This window comes from Anoplopoma fimbria, chromosome 14 (genome assembly GCF_027596085.1).
Source record: "Anoplopoma fimbria isolate UVic2021 breed Golden Eagle Sablefish chromosome 14, Afim_UVic_2022, whole genome shotgun sequence".
Classification (NCBI taxonomy): domain Eukaryota; kingdom Metazoa; phylum Chordata; class Actinopteri; order Perciformes; family Anoplopomatidae; genus Anoplopoma; species Anoplopoma fimbria.
The window spans coordinates 11,684,808-11,701,124 of NC_072462.1; the positions used below are offsets into that span (position 1 = coordinate 11,684,808).

General features: G+C 40.6%; 1 protein-coding gene across 1 annotated transcript; it reads left to right on the top strand.

Moving 5' to 3' along the window:
- The first annotated feature begins 213 nt into the window (after positions 1–213).
- st8sia3 (ST8 alpha-N-acetyl-neuraminide alpha-2,8-sialyltransferase 3) lies at positions 214–14,506 on the top strand. Its single transcript, XM_054613061.1, has 4 exons — positions 214–386; positions 9,159–9,278; positions 11,049–11,606; positions 14,213–14,506. The coding sequence occupies exons 1-4, from the start codon at positions 223–225 to the stop codon at positions 14,493–14,495; spliced, it is 1,125 nt and encodes a 374-aa protein (XP_054469036.1). The 5' UTR covers positions 214–222; the 3' UTR covers positions 14,496–14,506.
- The last annotated feature ends 1,811 nt before the right edge of the window (positions 14,507–16,317 follow it).

Sequence of the window (16,317 nt, forward strand, 5' to 3'; positions counted from 1 at the left end):
GCCTGTCCGCGCCCTCTGTTCACCGCTCATGCGTCGCCGCTGCCTCATCTCCTCTCCCCCCCCCCCCCCCCACCCACGCATGGACTGTGAAATCCACGTGAAGCGCGCGTCGTCGCCGTCTCCGCGTCCACGCCGCTCGCTCTGCCGCTGATGCGGTGCGCCTGGGCGCTCTCCGTCTCCTCGTCCTGGCCGGCCGGTGACCCTCCGGTCCGGGGAGGCAGGATGGTGCGGGTCGTCAGCGCGCTGGGGCTCGTCATGTTCAGCGTGGCGCTGCTCGTCCTGTCGCTCATCAGCTACGTGTCCATCAAGAAGGACTTCCTGCTCAGCACCCCCAGATACGGACCGAACGGAGGACCAAGGATGTCCATGTTCCATGCAGGGTTTCGGTGAGTGCGGGGGGGGGGGGGGGGGGGGGGGAGGATCAGCTGAGTGTTTGGTTCTCATTTTTAGTGCATTCAGGTGTATACATGCTGACAGTGTAGAAAGACACAGCTGAATGTGACCTAGAGCCTAATGCTCCATCTCTTCATTGTCTTCAATCCTCTTAAATGATGTTCCTTACTGTTATTTTGTTATAGCTCCTCTCTCATTTTGATCTGGAGGAGTGGAGTAATCTAACCATTAAATAGGTAAACGTTGCCCACTGAGAAGGTGCATCACCCGGCTGATGGAGGCCTCTCTGCTGTCCGAGGCCTGGCAGCTCTCAGACTGTGCTGCTCTACTTTTCATTGGTGTTTGCAGTGTTTGTCTCTGGTTTGGTTAATCAGGACCATTAAGTATTAAAATGTTCACTCTCATACATACACACACTATAGGGCTAAACATTCGTGGCCACCTGTATTGATTTAATTAAATGTGCTTTTGTTTCGGAGCTGGTTATTATGATTTTATGCTGCAGCATACAATGATGTATTAATAACAAAACAATTTTTACGTCCAATAATTAAAGCATGAATCTGATAAGAAAGGCTGGCGTACATCCTGTTTTTTTACCTGATGAGAGGAAATGAGAAGAACAAGTTAGCCTGTTGGCTTTGCTTAAATGCATTTATTTGGTCTCGTTTATAAAGTATTTAACTTGTGCACTTTTTTTTAATCACTTGTGCATAGTTGTGATTTATCTAACGTAAATCTCTCCAACGTGGCTGGTTTACCTATTCAAGATAATATGAGGTGATGTGTAATGGCTGTGAAAACGCTTAGCATAGAAAGTTTATTTACGTTCCAAATTCGTCCTTTTTGTGATCGGTAGACACGGACCGTTGTGAGTTGGGTCACGATGGTTTGTCATTTTTAAAAAGTGGATCCCTAGAAAAGTAAAGTTTGGGAACAGTGTTCTATGTTATGGGTAAGGTTAGGGAAAGGTTGTTGTTATGGTTTTTAAAAAGAAAACATTCGGCCTCACTCTTTCATTGAACATATGTGAAGTAGTGAACGTTAGTGTGTGTGCTTTGGTATTGTCCACTATTAATGGATTTCCTAGGATGCCGGGCTTCCCTGTTGCAACATTTAGGGAAAGTTATTTCCTGGAAAAAGTACATGTTGCCATTACAACACATCATTGGCAGACGTGCCATATAACATGACCACTTTTTCAATGACCACGAACAGGTCATGAGATGCTGGGCCCTTAATTAAACGAAGGCATCAAATATAATTCGACAGTGTTAAACAACAAGACAAGCTAGCTGTCCAACCCTGTCCCCAAATCAATACAAATATTTTCACATAAAAATGAGAGTCCACATAGGTAGGAGTAGTTAGAGTTAAATAAGATAGTGGAACAACTTAGTGGGTGTTCTTTATCAGGAATCAATCGACACCCTGCAGCCAATCAGATTCAAGTATTCATAAAGACCATGGTATAAATATTGGCATCACTACTAATAGCAGCTATACATATATTTAGCATGTAGGTTAAAGTATTTGGAACTATCTGAATTCAGAACGATTTATTTATGATTAAAATGTCATCAGATATGGAGAAGATAATCTAACAAGGCAGAGAGTAAAAGTCTGTGCAGAACTAATAAACCTCAAATCATCAACAGCTTCCTCCATGAGACTTTATTTTATAAAAGGCTGCATTAAAAGGCTTTAATATGTCTTAGCAGGATAAGTTCAGGTTTATATTTTCTAACAGATCGCAATATTAATACATTTTCTCAGTATGTATAGTAAAGTAAATAGACACTGATTGGCTGATTTGTTTTTTTAAATGAGGAGACAGCTCTGTCCTGATAAACTGGCCTACATGTAGTACATGTCAGTGTGTTTTCTCAGTCAGTGTGTGAATGTGTATCAGCTTGAAAGAAAACAGGGCGTCTGTCACTTAATCCTACAGCTGTGAACTAGATCAGCTCGTTCACTCACAGCTCCTCTGTCTCCATTTTATGTCCATTTTGATGTAATGTGTTTATATCTTTACATTTGTTAAAACTTTTTCAATACTGAAAAAGTAAACTTTGTACGGTTGCTCAAGTAAATTGAGCCTTAGGTGAGAACTGGGCCTTTGGTACCTCCTAATTTAAAAAAAAAAAAAGTAGCCTATGGTGTCTCAAGAACAAGAAAAGTCTTTTTGGGCTCCATGGCATCCTGTGACAGACCCGGAAGTTGTAATTCTGCAGTTTGGCTGCTATGTATAAATAAGCTTCTAAGCCTGATGCTCTTCCTGGGGACTTGATTTCACAAAGTATTCTACTCAGCAAGCAAGTTAACGAGCAAGAGAGAGACATTTATTCATGTATTTTGGGACTAACATTACCGATACAATGCCATTACACTCTGATTAGCCTACCACAGGCAAAGACCAGCCAACAGGCAAAGAAAAAAAACAAAAGCTAGAAGCGGCTTAGGAATGTTTTAACAAGCCCTCCCCTCCCTTCTCAAACGCAACTGGAACAGTTGGTCAAAAACATATTGTTATCCTGTATTTATCTACGAAATATTCTGCTTCAATCCATATTTGTTGGCACTTAGCCTTTCAAAAACAGCATTTTCACTGCCGGGGCTTTAGCCTTGGTGCCGTTAAGCCTAGGCATGAGGCGCGTAATACCAGAGAAACATGCAATAAAAGTTAGCATTAGGCACAAAAAGGTCCCTCATTGGCAATATCAGCATAAGAACAGTCCAGAAATAACAAAAATATGCAACAAGTGTGGGGAAACGAAATGTAACCGGTTCAATGAGATGCAACACTGTAGGAATATAAGCAAGAAAAACTTCTATTTCCCCCACCAATGACTCGATTAGCTGGATCAAAAAGTTGATCCAAAGGAAGTTGCTTTTATGGATGCTGCAGAGTTGGGATTGACTTTTGTGTTCCTCACATATGCTTTTATCCATTGGCCATAAATGTCCTTTACACAGATGCAGTGGTGACAGGGACAGAGGGGCGAGAGCACTGAGCCACAGTCGCTAGAGCGGGTCGTACTTTAATCAGAGGATTGGTGGTTCGATCCCCGGCTCCGCTAGTCTATGTCGATGGCAAGACATCCAACCCCAACTTACTCACGTAGCTGTATGAATAAATGGGTATGAATCTCGAAAACTCAATTTGAATACCATTGTTTGATTATGCTGCACAATTGTTTTCCATCTGGTTCCATGGAAACATCAATGAGGTTTTCACATCTTGCCATCGAATTCTTCATCTTAAAATATATACTAAACTTTGAAACTGATTTCAGTAGGGCCACTGTAGTACAGCTCCATGTAAAATCATTCTGTAAATCTTTGTCGTTGTTGACTTGTTCGGTCAGGTCCGGAGGTCGATACTAAAACGGCATCGTTCTGATGAAGGTTCTGGAGGCCAGCGAGCCGCCCTTGGATCTGATTTACAGCATAGGAGCCACATTCATTTTCCTCCTACTTGTAATCATTTTCCTCCTCGCTCGCCGTCAGCACGGGGCCAAGGTTACGCTCAGAGTGAGTTAGATGCAAAGGAGGGCAGCGGTTTGAAGGGAAAACACTCCAAAGGACAAATCTATAAAAGTCTCCTGCTGTGGTGATGAAGAATGAGAGTTTAGGATCAGGAGAGTGGTGACATTTTGGGTTTTGCTCTGAATGCGGTGCAGCCAGTCAATGGAGAAGATGTGAGTCCATGTGATGGTCCGTCTTCCCTCTGAGAAACGATTGGCCAGATCACAATGAAAAATAACATGTTCTTAATGTTCTTAATGATCTTGGTGACCCCCTGACCTGAAGTCTAGCACCACCATCAGGCCCACATTTCCCACTGGAACCTGAAGGACGGATTTCCATAAAGTTTTATTATTATCGTCGTTATGAAATCCACACTACAAGACAAGACTAAATTAATAACGTCGGTGTAAAGGATAACCCTAGCCCCAAACTGGGCTAATGTATAAAATAAATTATCAAGAAGTAGAAGTTTGTTTGGGTGCCTAATGCACCTAAACTACTCTCTAATCTTTACTGCATCCTTCGTTTTGCCACCGTCCACAATTCTAAGCTGTTCTGCAATCACCTGCCACAATCTATCTTGAAATTCTTAATTTCTGTATTCTTATATTTCCTTATTGTAAAGTACTCTGTGATGGGAGAGTAGCAATCCGATGCTATTTTGGATGATGACATTTGCATGGACGGTGGTCAAACAACCTTTTTTGGCTTTGACAGATGCAAAAAAAAGCAGAAGATCAAACCGGATCCGATAACTTTAATGACGGACAAAAGTTTCAGAGATGATGTGAGTTTGTATTTATTGATTTAACGTGCGTCGCTTTACTTGGGCACAGTGGGGATTTGAGATAAATGCTAATGCAAGCATGCTAACATGCTCACAAAGACAATGCTGATATGTTGATGTTTAGCAGGTATAATGTTTACCACGTACAGCATCTTTGTTTAGTACATTAGCATTTGCACTTAACACAAAGTATAGCTGAGTCTTACAGGAATGTCATTATTTTTGCAGGGAATTGATAACATAATTAGTTAAACAAAAGTATTAGGGAAATTAATATTCATATCTAATGATGGTGCTGCATGAAAAGTTAGCAAATTACTACTATCCAAATAAAGTCTGAACCAAATTTCAGGTATTTCCGTCAAAAACAAAAAACATCAACTTCATAGCGGCGCCAGAGGAAAAGTCAGGGGATCACTAAAATCAATAGGATTCGGCCTCTTGGGACCATGAATGTCTTAACCAAATTTTATGGCCATTCATCTAGTAGTTGTTGACATATCTCCAGTAAAAGCTAAAAGTTAAAAATTTAAATCACATTTGTCGAACTGATTGTGGTGCTAGATGAAAAGTCAGAGGATCGCAAAAGTCATCAGGATTCATCCTCTGGGAACCATACATTTCTGTACCAATTTTTGTGCCAATCCATTTGGTTAATGTCAAGATATTCCAGACCTACTGTTTCAAAACCGTCTTCGGTAAATGTTTTTACACATTCATACACCACCATCAAAATTGGTTTTACAGTATAATTTAGCCCTCTAGTGGTTGAGAAAAATGAATTTGAAACTATGATAATACATTACGTTTTATAATGTTTCTGTGACTGAAAATTTGCGTTATTTATACTTTTCACATAAATAAATGTGAAAAGTTTATTTTCACACATATTTATGTATTCACTCATGTCTTGTGTCTTGTTCCAGGTTGATTTTCAAAATATTAGCATTTTATTTTGGCAGCACTCTGTAATTGCTGCAAAAAAGCTCCAACAACTCAAATGACCACCATTAGAGCTTTTATATCACTAAAAGTGTTTCGTTGTTAAAATAATATAATATCGAGTAAGTATATGAAAAGCATTTGACCTCTGCATGCCAGGTGTTTCTTGAGTCTACTATAAAGTCGTTAAGGTATTCCTCTCTTTCAGTGTCATTTTAAAGTCACTGGTGATAATGAAGATAAGAGTGAGTTTATTTTTTTGTTTTTCTTTTACATTCCTCCTGCAGCGAGAGGCCGCCTCGCAAACCTGACCTGAGGTGAATACAGAGTGCTGACATTTGAATTCAAAACACAAGGATGTACTCTGTCTTTCCTTTTCTTTTCTTCAATATTCATATTTTTTCACGGGAGCTTGATCGAACTATCAATCTACCACCTGTCTATTCATCAACGGTCTGATACTGAGCATCAAACTGATTCTGTCTCTAGCGAGACACAAAGCAGCAGCGACTCTATGACCCTGAGTTTACCCTGAAGCCTTTTGGATGGTGGGGTGTTGGATTTGAAACAGCATGAATTAAATAAATAAGAGGAAAATACATTTTCAAAATAACTGTATTCTTCTGGGCAATTCAAATCAGTAGCTACAGTACATCATGCTGATCCGGATTCAGCGCCTCAGCCTCACTGGTTTCAAAGACGGCTGACGGTGCAACAACAAAACAAAGCTGCTGGAGGTCTGGCTGCCATCAGATCCAGGTCAAACAGTATTTTCACATTTTTAAGGTTTGTCTTAGACTGGTTGGGCATCACAGAGGTGGGGTTTGCCACGCAGGACAGTTAAAGTCACAGAATATTTGAATGAGCCTCCTCAGTGATCAAACCTCTGACGCTGTCTGAACTGTCCTGATGGAGTAAATTCCACTGACTTCGCTCCTCAAGCGAGATGAAACAAACTGAGTTGCAAATACTAATTGACCAGCTGTGTAGGCCATATCAGAGAGTTGTCCTGAACCCTTGACATTTTGATGCTAATCAAAGGCAAAAGATTGGTGGGAAAGAGGCAAGCACTCTGTCTAATACCACTCTCCGACATTGTCGAAATCTTCTTAGTTCGCCTTTTGCAGAGTGGGATGCAAAGATCGGTGTCATTGTTTAGCTTTCCACAAAGACTTGAGGCAGGTGAAAACTGAGAGCCTAACTATCAATACAGAAATAAATACCCCCAAAGACAACTCCAAAGCTGTCAGCATGTTTTATCTTCTTAGACAGCAAGGGTAATTATTACCCTGCAGAGTTCTTGGTAGGTTTGATACTGGAAGGATAACACATGGAACTTGGACATTTCAGACACTCAGGAGCTTCTGATATACATAATTAGAAATAATGATGAAAAAACAACCTCACCATGTCTTGGCCAATCTTCTTAGTCTTTTTCTAAAATGTTACCTACATGACAGCAGGCCGATGCAAAGTAACAAACACAAATTACCTCAACTATGATCTCTTCCATTAACACCCCAACAAAGCAGGGCTCCTGTTGAGAATTTTAATTTTAATTTTACATGCCTCACATTGACTTTAATGTCGGAATTAATTTTGTTTCGTTGTTACTTTACACCTAAAGCATTAATTTTTCCTACGTTGAAACTCGCTAACAAGATTTTCTACCATCCACTGAGTTCATATTTTCATGATCTGATCATGATGACTGAGTGACGAAATATCCAGGTTCCATCCATGACACTAAATTACGAATCCTTCTACGGCAAAAAGAAAATGGCCCGCCATACTCTGCCTCTGATTGGCTGGTACTCGTTCCCTTTGCTGGTTGAGTTACTTAGCATGAGGAATGAGACTGGTTAGGGTCAGAATATCAGGGCAAGCCAATTAATAGGCTGAGTAGGGCGGGCCATACTTTTGCTATGGTAGGATTCGTAAATTTGCATTCATGACGTTAAGAATATTATGACGGTCCTCTAGCTACATAACCAGCTGGCCAACATTTGCCAACAATTGATTTGCTGATGTTGGGACTTTCTGATGTCTTGGTTTGTTAGCTAACAAGTTAGTTACCAAACCATTCTGATCTCTGTAGAGATGAAACCAAGTCCATTTTCTCATTTGACTTTGGGTTAGACGGAGAGTGTTGTGTTAAGAGAAAACATGGACTGAATGCTGCTCTACCAGGAGACAGCACCATGGAGAAGAAAGAGTTGAATGCATTCAAAATGTCAAGGTTTCCATGCAAGAAATTGAAATATTTAAAAAAGCTTACAAAGTTAATTAATACACTGTTTATCTCCTGGTTAAGTCTCATTTTTTATATTTTCACTTGTAGCATACTAAGAGTTGAAGCTTCTTGCACTGCAAAAAAAAGGTGTTCATCTTATCAAGTAGGTTGACCTTGTTGCGTCTTTAAAAAAGATCAAATTTACCACATGGTGACTGTATTTCTCACAGAGTTTAAATGTCTTGATATGCACTATAATAATCGTTCCAAGATGTTGGCGGTTGTTTTAAAACCAGCTCGAAAGTGAAGGAAAACGAAATCAAATTTGGTTGAAGGATAAATGTTTAACTCAACATACAGATTCTGAAGTGAACCATGAATAACTTGTTAAGATGGACAGAAATTCTGCAACAGTTTTCGCCTTATTGCTCATCTTCCCACAGTATGCTGGGTTGATTTGATTCTAGACAAGAGGCTGCGTTTACACTGAGCTGATAGTGTAAACCAAAGTGTCTGAATCTGTTTTCCACTGCAGCTGGTTTCCTAAAGGAACAAAATCCTCACATATCTGCTGAATGGCTCAAACACTTGCACATTTCAATCCGCTTCTTTTGGAGGCATTTTAACTTTGTGAAAGGGGTGCTGCTGATAGGGAAAATAACAAAATTATATTAATTTCCTGCAGATTCCAGTTCTAGATTTACTGTATTTTTTTTCTACAATGACGTCAAGAAACACAAGCGGTCAGGTGATCTCACTTTCAGTTTCCATACCAAGTTTAAATTTACGTGCAATATATTTAAATAAAAACAAGTAGGTAGTTCATCAAATCTTGTGGTTGTAATAGAACAAAAGTCTTTGTCAATACTTTCTTTGTCTTTTCTTAAGAAACATGAAAAACAAATGGCATCATTGCTGCTGCTTGAATGCAAAAAAGGTTTAGAATCCTAACTCAGATTGGAGTAAATTGCTAACGATTTATGTATTTTTACATTCAACACAAAATAATGTGGTTATAATAATATTGCTTAGGTAATGGATTGTTTACGACCGGAATGCTTGTATTTCTTGGCCTGTCAGACAAATTACTTTAAATGCTTTGCAATGCAGGTAAATTAGGATATTTTTATCCTTACCTACAAACCTAGTTTTAAGGAGCTAAAATGCTCCTCAAAACATTTTGAAATGCAAGTGGATGAAGCCAACTTCCTCTGAATATCTGAAGACTGGGTTAACCTCCGTGTCTCCTCTTCCTACTCCTCCTCTGTGTAGCTCCCAGCTGGCGTTGAAGTATCTGGATCCAGCTTTCACTCCTCTGACCAACGCTCTCAGCGAGGACATGCAGAACTCCACCAAATGGACCTACAACAGCTCTGCTTTCCTACAGCTGAAGTAGGTTACTCTGTCTGTGCAGTGATCACCAGTGGTGAAATGTTATTGAATTAGAATCCAGCATCAAATCTACTTCAATCTGAATCATTTTAAATTCCACATCTAATCTATTTTAAGTTCAGTTCGTGTGAACATGACGTGAAAAAATGTCTTATTTTACACAAAATGTATGACAGTTTAACTTGGAAAGTCAAACCGCTGAAACTGAGAAATGATCAGCGGATTGTTTCCCAGACAGCACCAACGTAAGCACCAACGTATAAAGTAGTTGGAAACAAGTTCAAGTCAAGTCTCAAGTCAGTCAAGACATGAATTAGAGTCATAAGTCTTGTCAAGGCCTGTGTGTCATGTTGATTCTCCAGTTGTATCAAAGCAAGTTTAAGACAAGTCTCAAGTTGGTAGAGACAAGGTCATGTCAAGTCTTCAGTCTTGACTAAGCCAGTCTTAACTCAAGTGTACAATCCTTGAGGGCTGGTCCATGTAAAATCTCAAGCCAGTTGAGACTAGTAAAAATCTTCAGTCTTGATAAAGCCAGTATTAACTCAAGTCTCCAGTGCTTTAGTGCTGGTCCAAGTAAAGTTCCAAGACACCTGAGACAAGTTAAAGTTAAGTTCCAAGTTAAGTCAAGTCTCAAGTCAGCTGAGACCAGTCCATGTCATTTTTCAAGTCAGCTGAGACACATCCAAGTTAATTCTCAAGTGAAGTTGAGAAAAGTCCAAGTCAGGTCTTATCAATGCTAGTGTAAAGTGTTAAGTCCTTAAGGACAAGTCCTAGCCAAGTTTCAAGTCAAGCCTTTTGTCATGTCTGAGCAAGTCTCAAATCAAGTCTCAGGTCCGCTGTCTTATGTATTTGTTCATTTTTGCGACTTTGATGTTTTTGCCTACAAGCCTCAAGTCTCAGATCTGAAGAAAGTCCAAGTCAAGTGGAAATCCCGGTAGAAGCAGAAATAGTTTTTGCGCAACAGGGGGGCTGAGATCACATTCAGATAAACTGACCATCAGATGACAGAAAGCATCAGAAAATGAAATGCCCCTTCAATGTATTTTAATATCACAAAATGGGGTTTTATCAGGTTTGTAGGGACCAAAGGGTGAAGAAACAGAGCAGCAACAATACAAGAGAACAACCGCATCGACATCCAGTCTAATCCGCACATTAATCATGTTTAATGCAGATTTAAATGCACAACTGCTATTAACTGGTTTTGCTGTGTTTATAGTTGATGAGATCTATTCAGCGCTGGGTTTAAACCCCTCATAGGCTTTTTTTCCTTTTAATCCACTGTTTGTCATTATAACAATTACATTTTGTCTTGGTCACTGTGCCAACTGTCTCCTCCAGAGTTGTGACTATTTTTATGGCTCAGTAGTTCTTCATGCCATTCTGAAAGATTGTGGTTACTGTTAAAAGGTCACGCATCTATTCATGCATATAATTCAGATGCTAATATCTTAAATTTGACAATCTTGTATCATTATATTTATAGTTATTGTTTTGTTTATTTTAGTGTAATTTTGACAAACTGTGCCTTTAATTGACATTTATTCATTTAAAATAGCCAATGTTTCAACACAGGTTTCGCAAAAATATTTTTTAATAACTTGCAGGAAGTGGACATATTAACAGCAAACACCTATAGAATAGGATTGTTCTTCATACATTGGGTCATATTTGTTAGGAGGAGGGCTCATGTTACAACCCACTTTCCAATCTAACACTATTACACTGTGTAGGTATTGCTATAATTGTGTCCACAAAAATCTCTTGCAGAAACGAGATCTCTCAATACATCGACATCCCTCACAACTTCTCACTGACAAGAGACTCGGTTCGAATCGGACAGCTGATGCACTATGACTACTCCAGCCACAAGTACGTCTTCTCCATCGGCGAGAACTTTCGCTCGCTCCTCCCGGAGGTTTCGCCGATCCTCAACAAGCACTACAACGTCTGCGCTGTGATCGGCAACAGCGGCATTCTCACCGGCTCGCGCTGCGGCGCCCAGATCGAGAAGTTCGACTACGTCTTCCGCTGCAACTTCGCGCCAACCGAGATCTTTAAGAAGGACGTCGGGCGGCGGACCAACATGACGACCTTTAACCCCAGTATCTTGGAGAAATACTACAACAATTTACTGACTGTGCAAGACAGGAACAACTTCTTCCTGAGCCTGAAGAAGCTCGATGGCGTCATCCTGTGGATCCCGGCGTTTTTCTTCCACACGTCGGCCACGGTGACGAGGACGCTGGTCGACTTCTTCGTTGAACATCGAAGTCAGCTGAAGGTACAGTTAGCCTGGCCTGGAAACATCATGCAGTATGTCAACAGGTAAGACACCCAGTGAGACTGCAGAACATTAACAACAAGACCCCATCTATCATATAATATAATGACATCTTAACATGAGCCTTTGCATTTACACCTGGTATTAAAAAGCGTTCTCGTTCTTCTCATTCTGCCACTACTATGATCAGATCTCAATATGCAAAATAGGTGGGCGGAGTTTGAAAAATCCAAACTTTGCTTAAGAAGGGCTAGGTTGCTGTCGAATCGTCAAAAAATTATGGAAAACGGCATCAGGACAAAGAAATATGTGAAGGATAATTCATAAGGACTTTGGAAAACAAAACTGTGGTGCTTGGAGAATCTTAATGAACTTACACTAGGCTACTTAATTTATTTAAGACGGCGGGCATTATTGACTTGGGTCCGCCATGTGCCGCCTTAAGAAATTGTGGGATGGCATCAGTCCAGTGTACCCCATGCTATAGGGGATAAGAGAAGAAGCATTGAAGCACAATTCAACCAGCTCTCATCATGGCTGCCACTTAGATACTCCCAGGTCATTTCAGTCAGTTAGGAACCTTCCCAGGAAAAAGAGACCATTCAACCGCAGTCCTTACTTGAGATAGCAGGGAGAGGTGACTTTTGAACTCCAGATCTTTTGAACTCCAGATGTGGCCTGCAATGCATTCTCATGTATTTACATCTACATTAACATTAACGTTTTTCCAGATCCGGAGAAGATATCCAGGTACGAATCACGTTTTTTAGATTGTCCAGAAATTCAATGAAAAGATGAAAACCAATACATTAGTCTGTTTCTTAATATTTTCCACCTCACAAATGCATAGTTTCTCTTTTAAAAGAGGCTCAGCATTGTCCCACAACAGCTGGGCAATGCAGTTTTAGCAAATGTTAATCAAACAGGAAGAAGTTGTATGGGACTATTTTCAGCCGTGGATTAATACACATTTGGTGCTCTGGTGAGTGTTCACAGCAGCAGGATGGTGTATGGGGGATTGAGTCAAAATAAACTATAGTGTGTTCTTGGTAATAAAGGAACAGATCAACCAGTCTAACAGTCTGACTCATTGATGTGTTTTTAATAGTTTAATGCAATGGGATTCATTGATAATAATAATAATAATAATAAACACATTTAAACCTGTTAAGGATGGTCTATGCTGTCTCCTAAAAAAGGTAGCACACATGACACATTTGTGTCACTCCACCGGCTTTCTCTCTCTCTAGCTCTATTTTTATGTCCGTCCGTGTTTAAAATGTTCCCATGTTTCTCTGTCCTGTTTGTAGTAGCTAGTGTGGTTGTATTGTATTGAGCTGCACTCTCATATGGCAAAGAGGAGATTTAGGCTCCAAAGCCGGATTATAAGGAAACAGCTATTTAGTGAAAGGTATGGCACAGAGCTGGGAATGTGTGTGTGGGTGGAGAGGGATTTAAGTCCAGTGCTTAGTGTTGTAGCAGCAGAATAGGCCGCTCGTACAGTAGCCTAATCTTCACCAATCCCATTAAACCTACCTGCTCTGGAAGAATTACCACGTTCAAGCAGCTCAGTCGGCTTTCAGCACCTCAAGGACTCTTGGGAGGTGGTTTTGTTGAAGCCATTTTGGAGAGTTCCCCCTCTGTGACGCTGCAGAGCAAGACTGCCTGATGAAAAGCATCAGCAGTGGTCAGATTATTATTTTTTTTGTTTATCTCAGTATCAACCATCAGAAATAATTGCTGTCGATAACAGTTTATTCTCAGATTTTTGATGAATGACTGTAACAATTTCATCTACTTTAAAACCTTTAAAATACATTTGCTAAATCTAAGGAAACTGTCGGAGTGGCCGTAGTCATTGTGACATCACCCATCGGTTTGTGGACTGCTGTTTTAAAGTCTCAAGTTTGGCAATGATTCTGTTGCCATCTTGGAATAGTGCTGTCGCCATGTGTTTTCTTTGCAACCGATGTACGGAAGTGACCATTTTTGGAATGCGGAGGAGTGACGTAGAGACGCCGTATATGTCTTTGGTAGCGGCAGCGACCTGTCAATCAATGTAAGCCTGCCCTCAAGCATACTCTGCTTTATGGTCTGTTTTACATTTAATGGGACCATAATTTACTAAATGAACATCATGCTGTATTGAAAGAAGACTTGAAACTAGAGATTGAGACCATAAACTCATGTTAACAATATTTACTGAGGTAATAAATCAAGAATGAAGTTGGTCAATTTCTCATTTACTTCAATACAATAAGACACTTACGCATTGGCGTCACGTTGCAGAACCGGAGGTTGCGGCCTGGTGTGGGCTGACGCTGCAAACTGCTTATGTTTGAAAGCTACGAAAATACGTAGAAAAACTATCCTGTTTCTTTGCCTTCGCCTAGAATTCCTCCATGCCGTGCCCACTAAACGGCAACTGCTTACCCTGTCTGCACGGTCCATGCTCCAGTCACTCTAAGTCATAATCTAAGTCATACCCTTTTTCTCTGGTGGTTGGGGGGCACTACCCACGTTCAAAGAAATGGGAGGACTGTTTTTTTGCCACAATGCCTGATTTGGTGTGAATGCAATCTTACACTCCACGTTTAAAAATGTATGGTTCGATTAATGTCTAATTGTTCTCCCCACTTGTGCTCAACAGCTACTGGAAAACCAAGCAGCTGTCGCCGAAGCGCCTGAGCACCGGCATCCTGATGTACACACTGGCATCCTCCATGTGCGACCAGATCCACCTGTACGGCTTCTGGCCCTTTGGCTGGGACCCCAACACGGGGAAGGAGCTGCCGTACCACTACTACGACAAGAAGGGCACCAAGTTCACCACCAAATGGCAGGAGTCCCACCAGCTGCCCGCCGAGTTCAAACTGCTCTACAAGATGCACACAGAGGGACTGCTGAAGCTCTCCCTCTCCCACTGTGCTTAGGGCTAAGAAACTGCAGCATGTGCGGCGATCACTTCAGACTCCTCTCCAGCACTTCCACGGGCCAGAGTTGTCGAAATGACCAGGCATACAAGGGAAGATTTCATTGAGGTTTGTTGTTGGTGTGATGGGTTCTTGAACTCTTCTCAGCCCAAAAGCCACGTTTGACGAACCATTTGTACGAACTGCAACAGCACAAGGGGCAAGAGTCCCTTTTGTTACTGCTCAAGAATCTAAAGACAAAGAGGACTACAGTTTTGGAAAAGGTGGCTGCGAATGGACTTGACGTTGCTCTTATGGCAGAATATCACAATCTTGAATTGCCTCATGGCGTTTTTGTCGCTCGTCCCACTAAGGAATGCGGATTGTTTAAAACCGACGTAAGCACTGGGTCAAAGAAGGTAGGTCCTCCCTTCAGTTCTAGAGATTGATGCAGTTTAGGTCCAGACGCAAGGGGGCCCTGAAAACTGAGACGTTGAACCTGGCTCAAATTTCTGCTGAAATTTAACGCGGTGCCACGGAGCAACACACTGAGTTGGTCGATCCAATACGTGAAAGTGCACATTGCTTGTGGATTCAAATGCAGAGGTTGTCACCCAGAAAACTTTCCAGAGTTTGTAAAATCCTGTCTCGTATTGTTATAAAACGCTGTGCAGTGTTTTGGCATCTGATAAACCTTCAAAACCATGATTCAGTTATTCAAAGTGGACATCCTGAATCATCTTTCATTGTTTCACTAGAACCTGAAGCGACCACCATCAAAGGCCTGTGAGTTGGTGTAGCGAGTGCTGCTCTCGGTCTGAAGACCCAGTGAGTCAGAAATTTGGTTATTTGTAGTTTGATTACGGTGGCAGAGATACCTAAACATTCTTATGCATCCAGCTTTAGATGCACTGATCTGTAGTGTGAAAAGGAAGAACAGTGATATTAGCATATTTCAAATAAAGCTAAATCTTATCACTTCTTTGATCACTACAGCAGAGGATTAGGGCCAGGTAAAAAATGAATTTGAGCTTGGGCTACAAGTGAAGAATTAATTTTAGTTCTGAGTTTAAAGTCAGAATTCTTAGATTAAAGTCAGACTTCTGACTTTGTTCTCCCAAACTCAAAATTATTTTTTAAAACCAAATTCCGACTTTGAACTCAGAATTCTGACTTTAAATTCAGAACTTAAATACATTTTTCACGTGTGGAGCTGATCCTCTTCTGTAGATGTGAGTACAAGACTGCCCCGCCATAAAACAGACCATGGGTGCGTCACCTTCACTGTTGGATGTGAAAACATTTGGACCTACCAAGAACAGTACAGAAGAGAACCAACAATAGTTGTGTTTGCTCAATTTCTGCATTAAATGTAGGCATGTGGCAGAAGTTTTATACATAAACTTATGAGCGCAAAATTGAAACAAAATAACCATAGATTAGTCACATGCATAATAATTTAGCCACAGGTCTATAAAGAGTCGGTTTATTCTTAAAACTCTGGTTGAAATCTTTAACATATTATCACCTTATAAAGTTGTTACAGCTAAAGTGTAAAGCTATTTACACATCCAGCAGAAACAGAGGAACATTAACATCATTTGAGTTGTTTTTGATTCCACCTGATGAATGTAAGTCCAATATTTACTCTCTTTTAGCTCTATTTTTGGTCTCCACCAACTCCTGGGAGAAATATCCATCTCTTTAGCTGCTAACTGCTCCAATTTTTTCACCAGCAAGTCATTAACTCTTTGCCAATTAAAGATAAAAGGAGTCTGAGGTTTCAGTAGAACCTATTCAATGGTGCTGTACAAGAGTAAAGTAATGTATTACCTCATCAGAG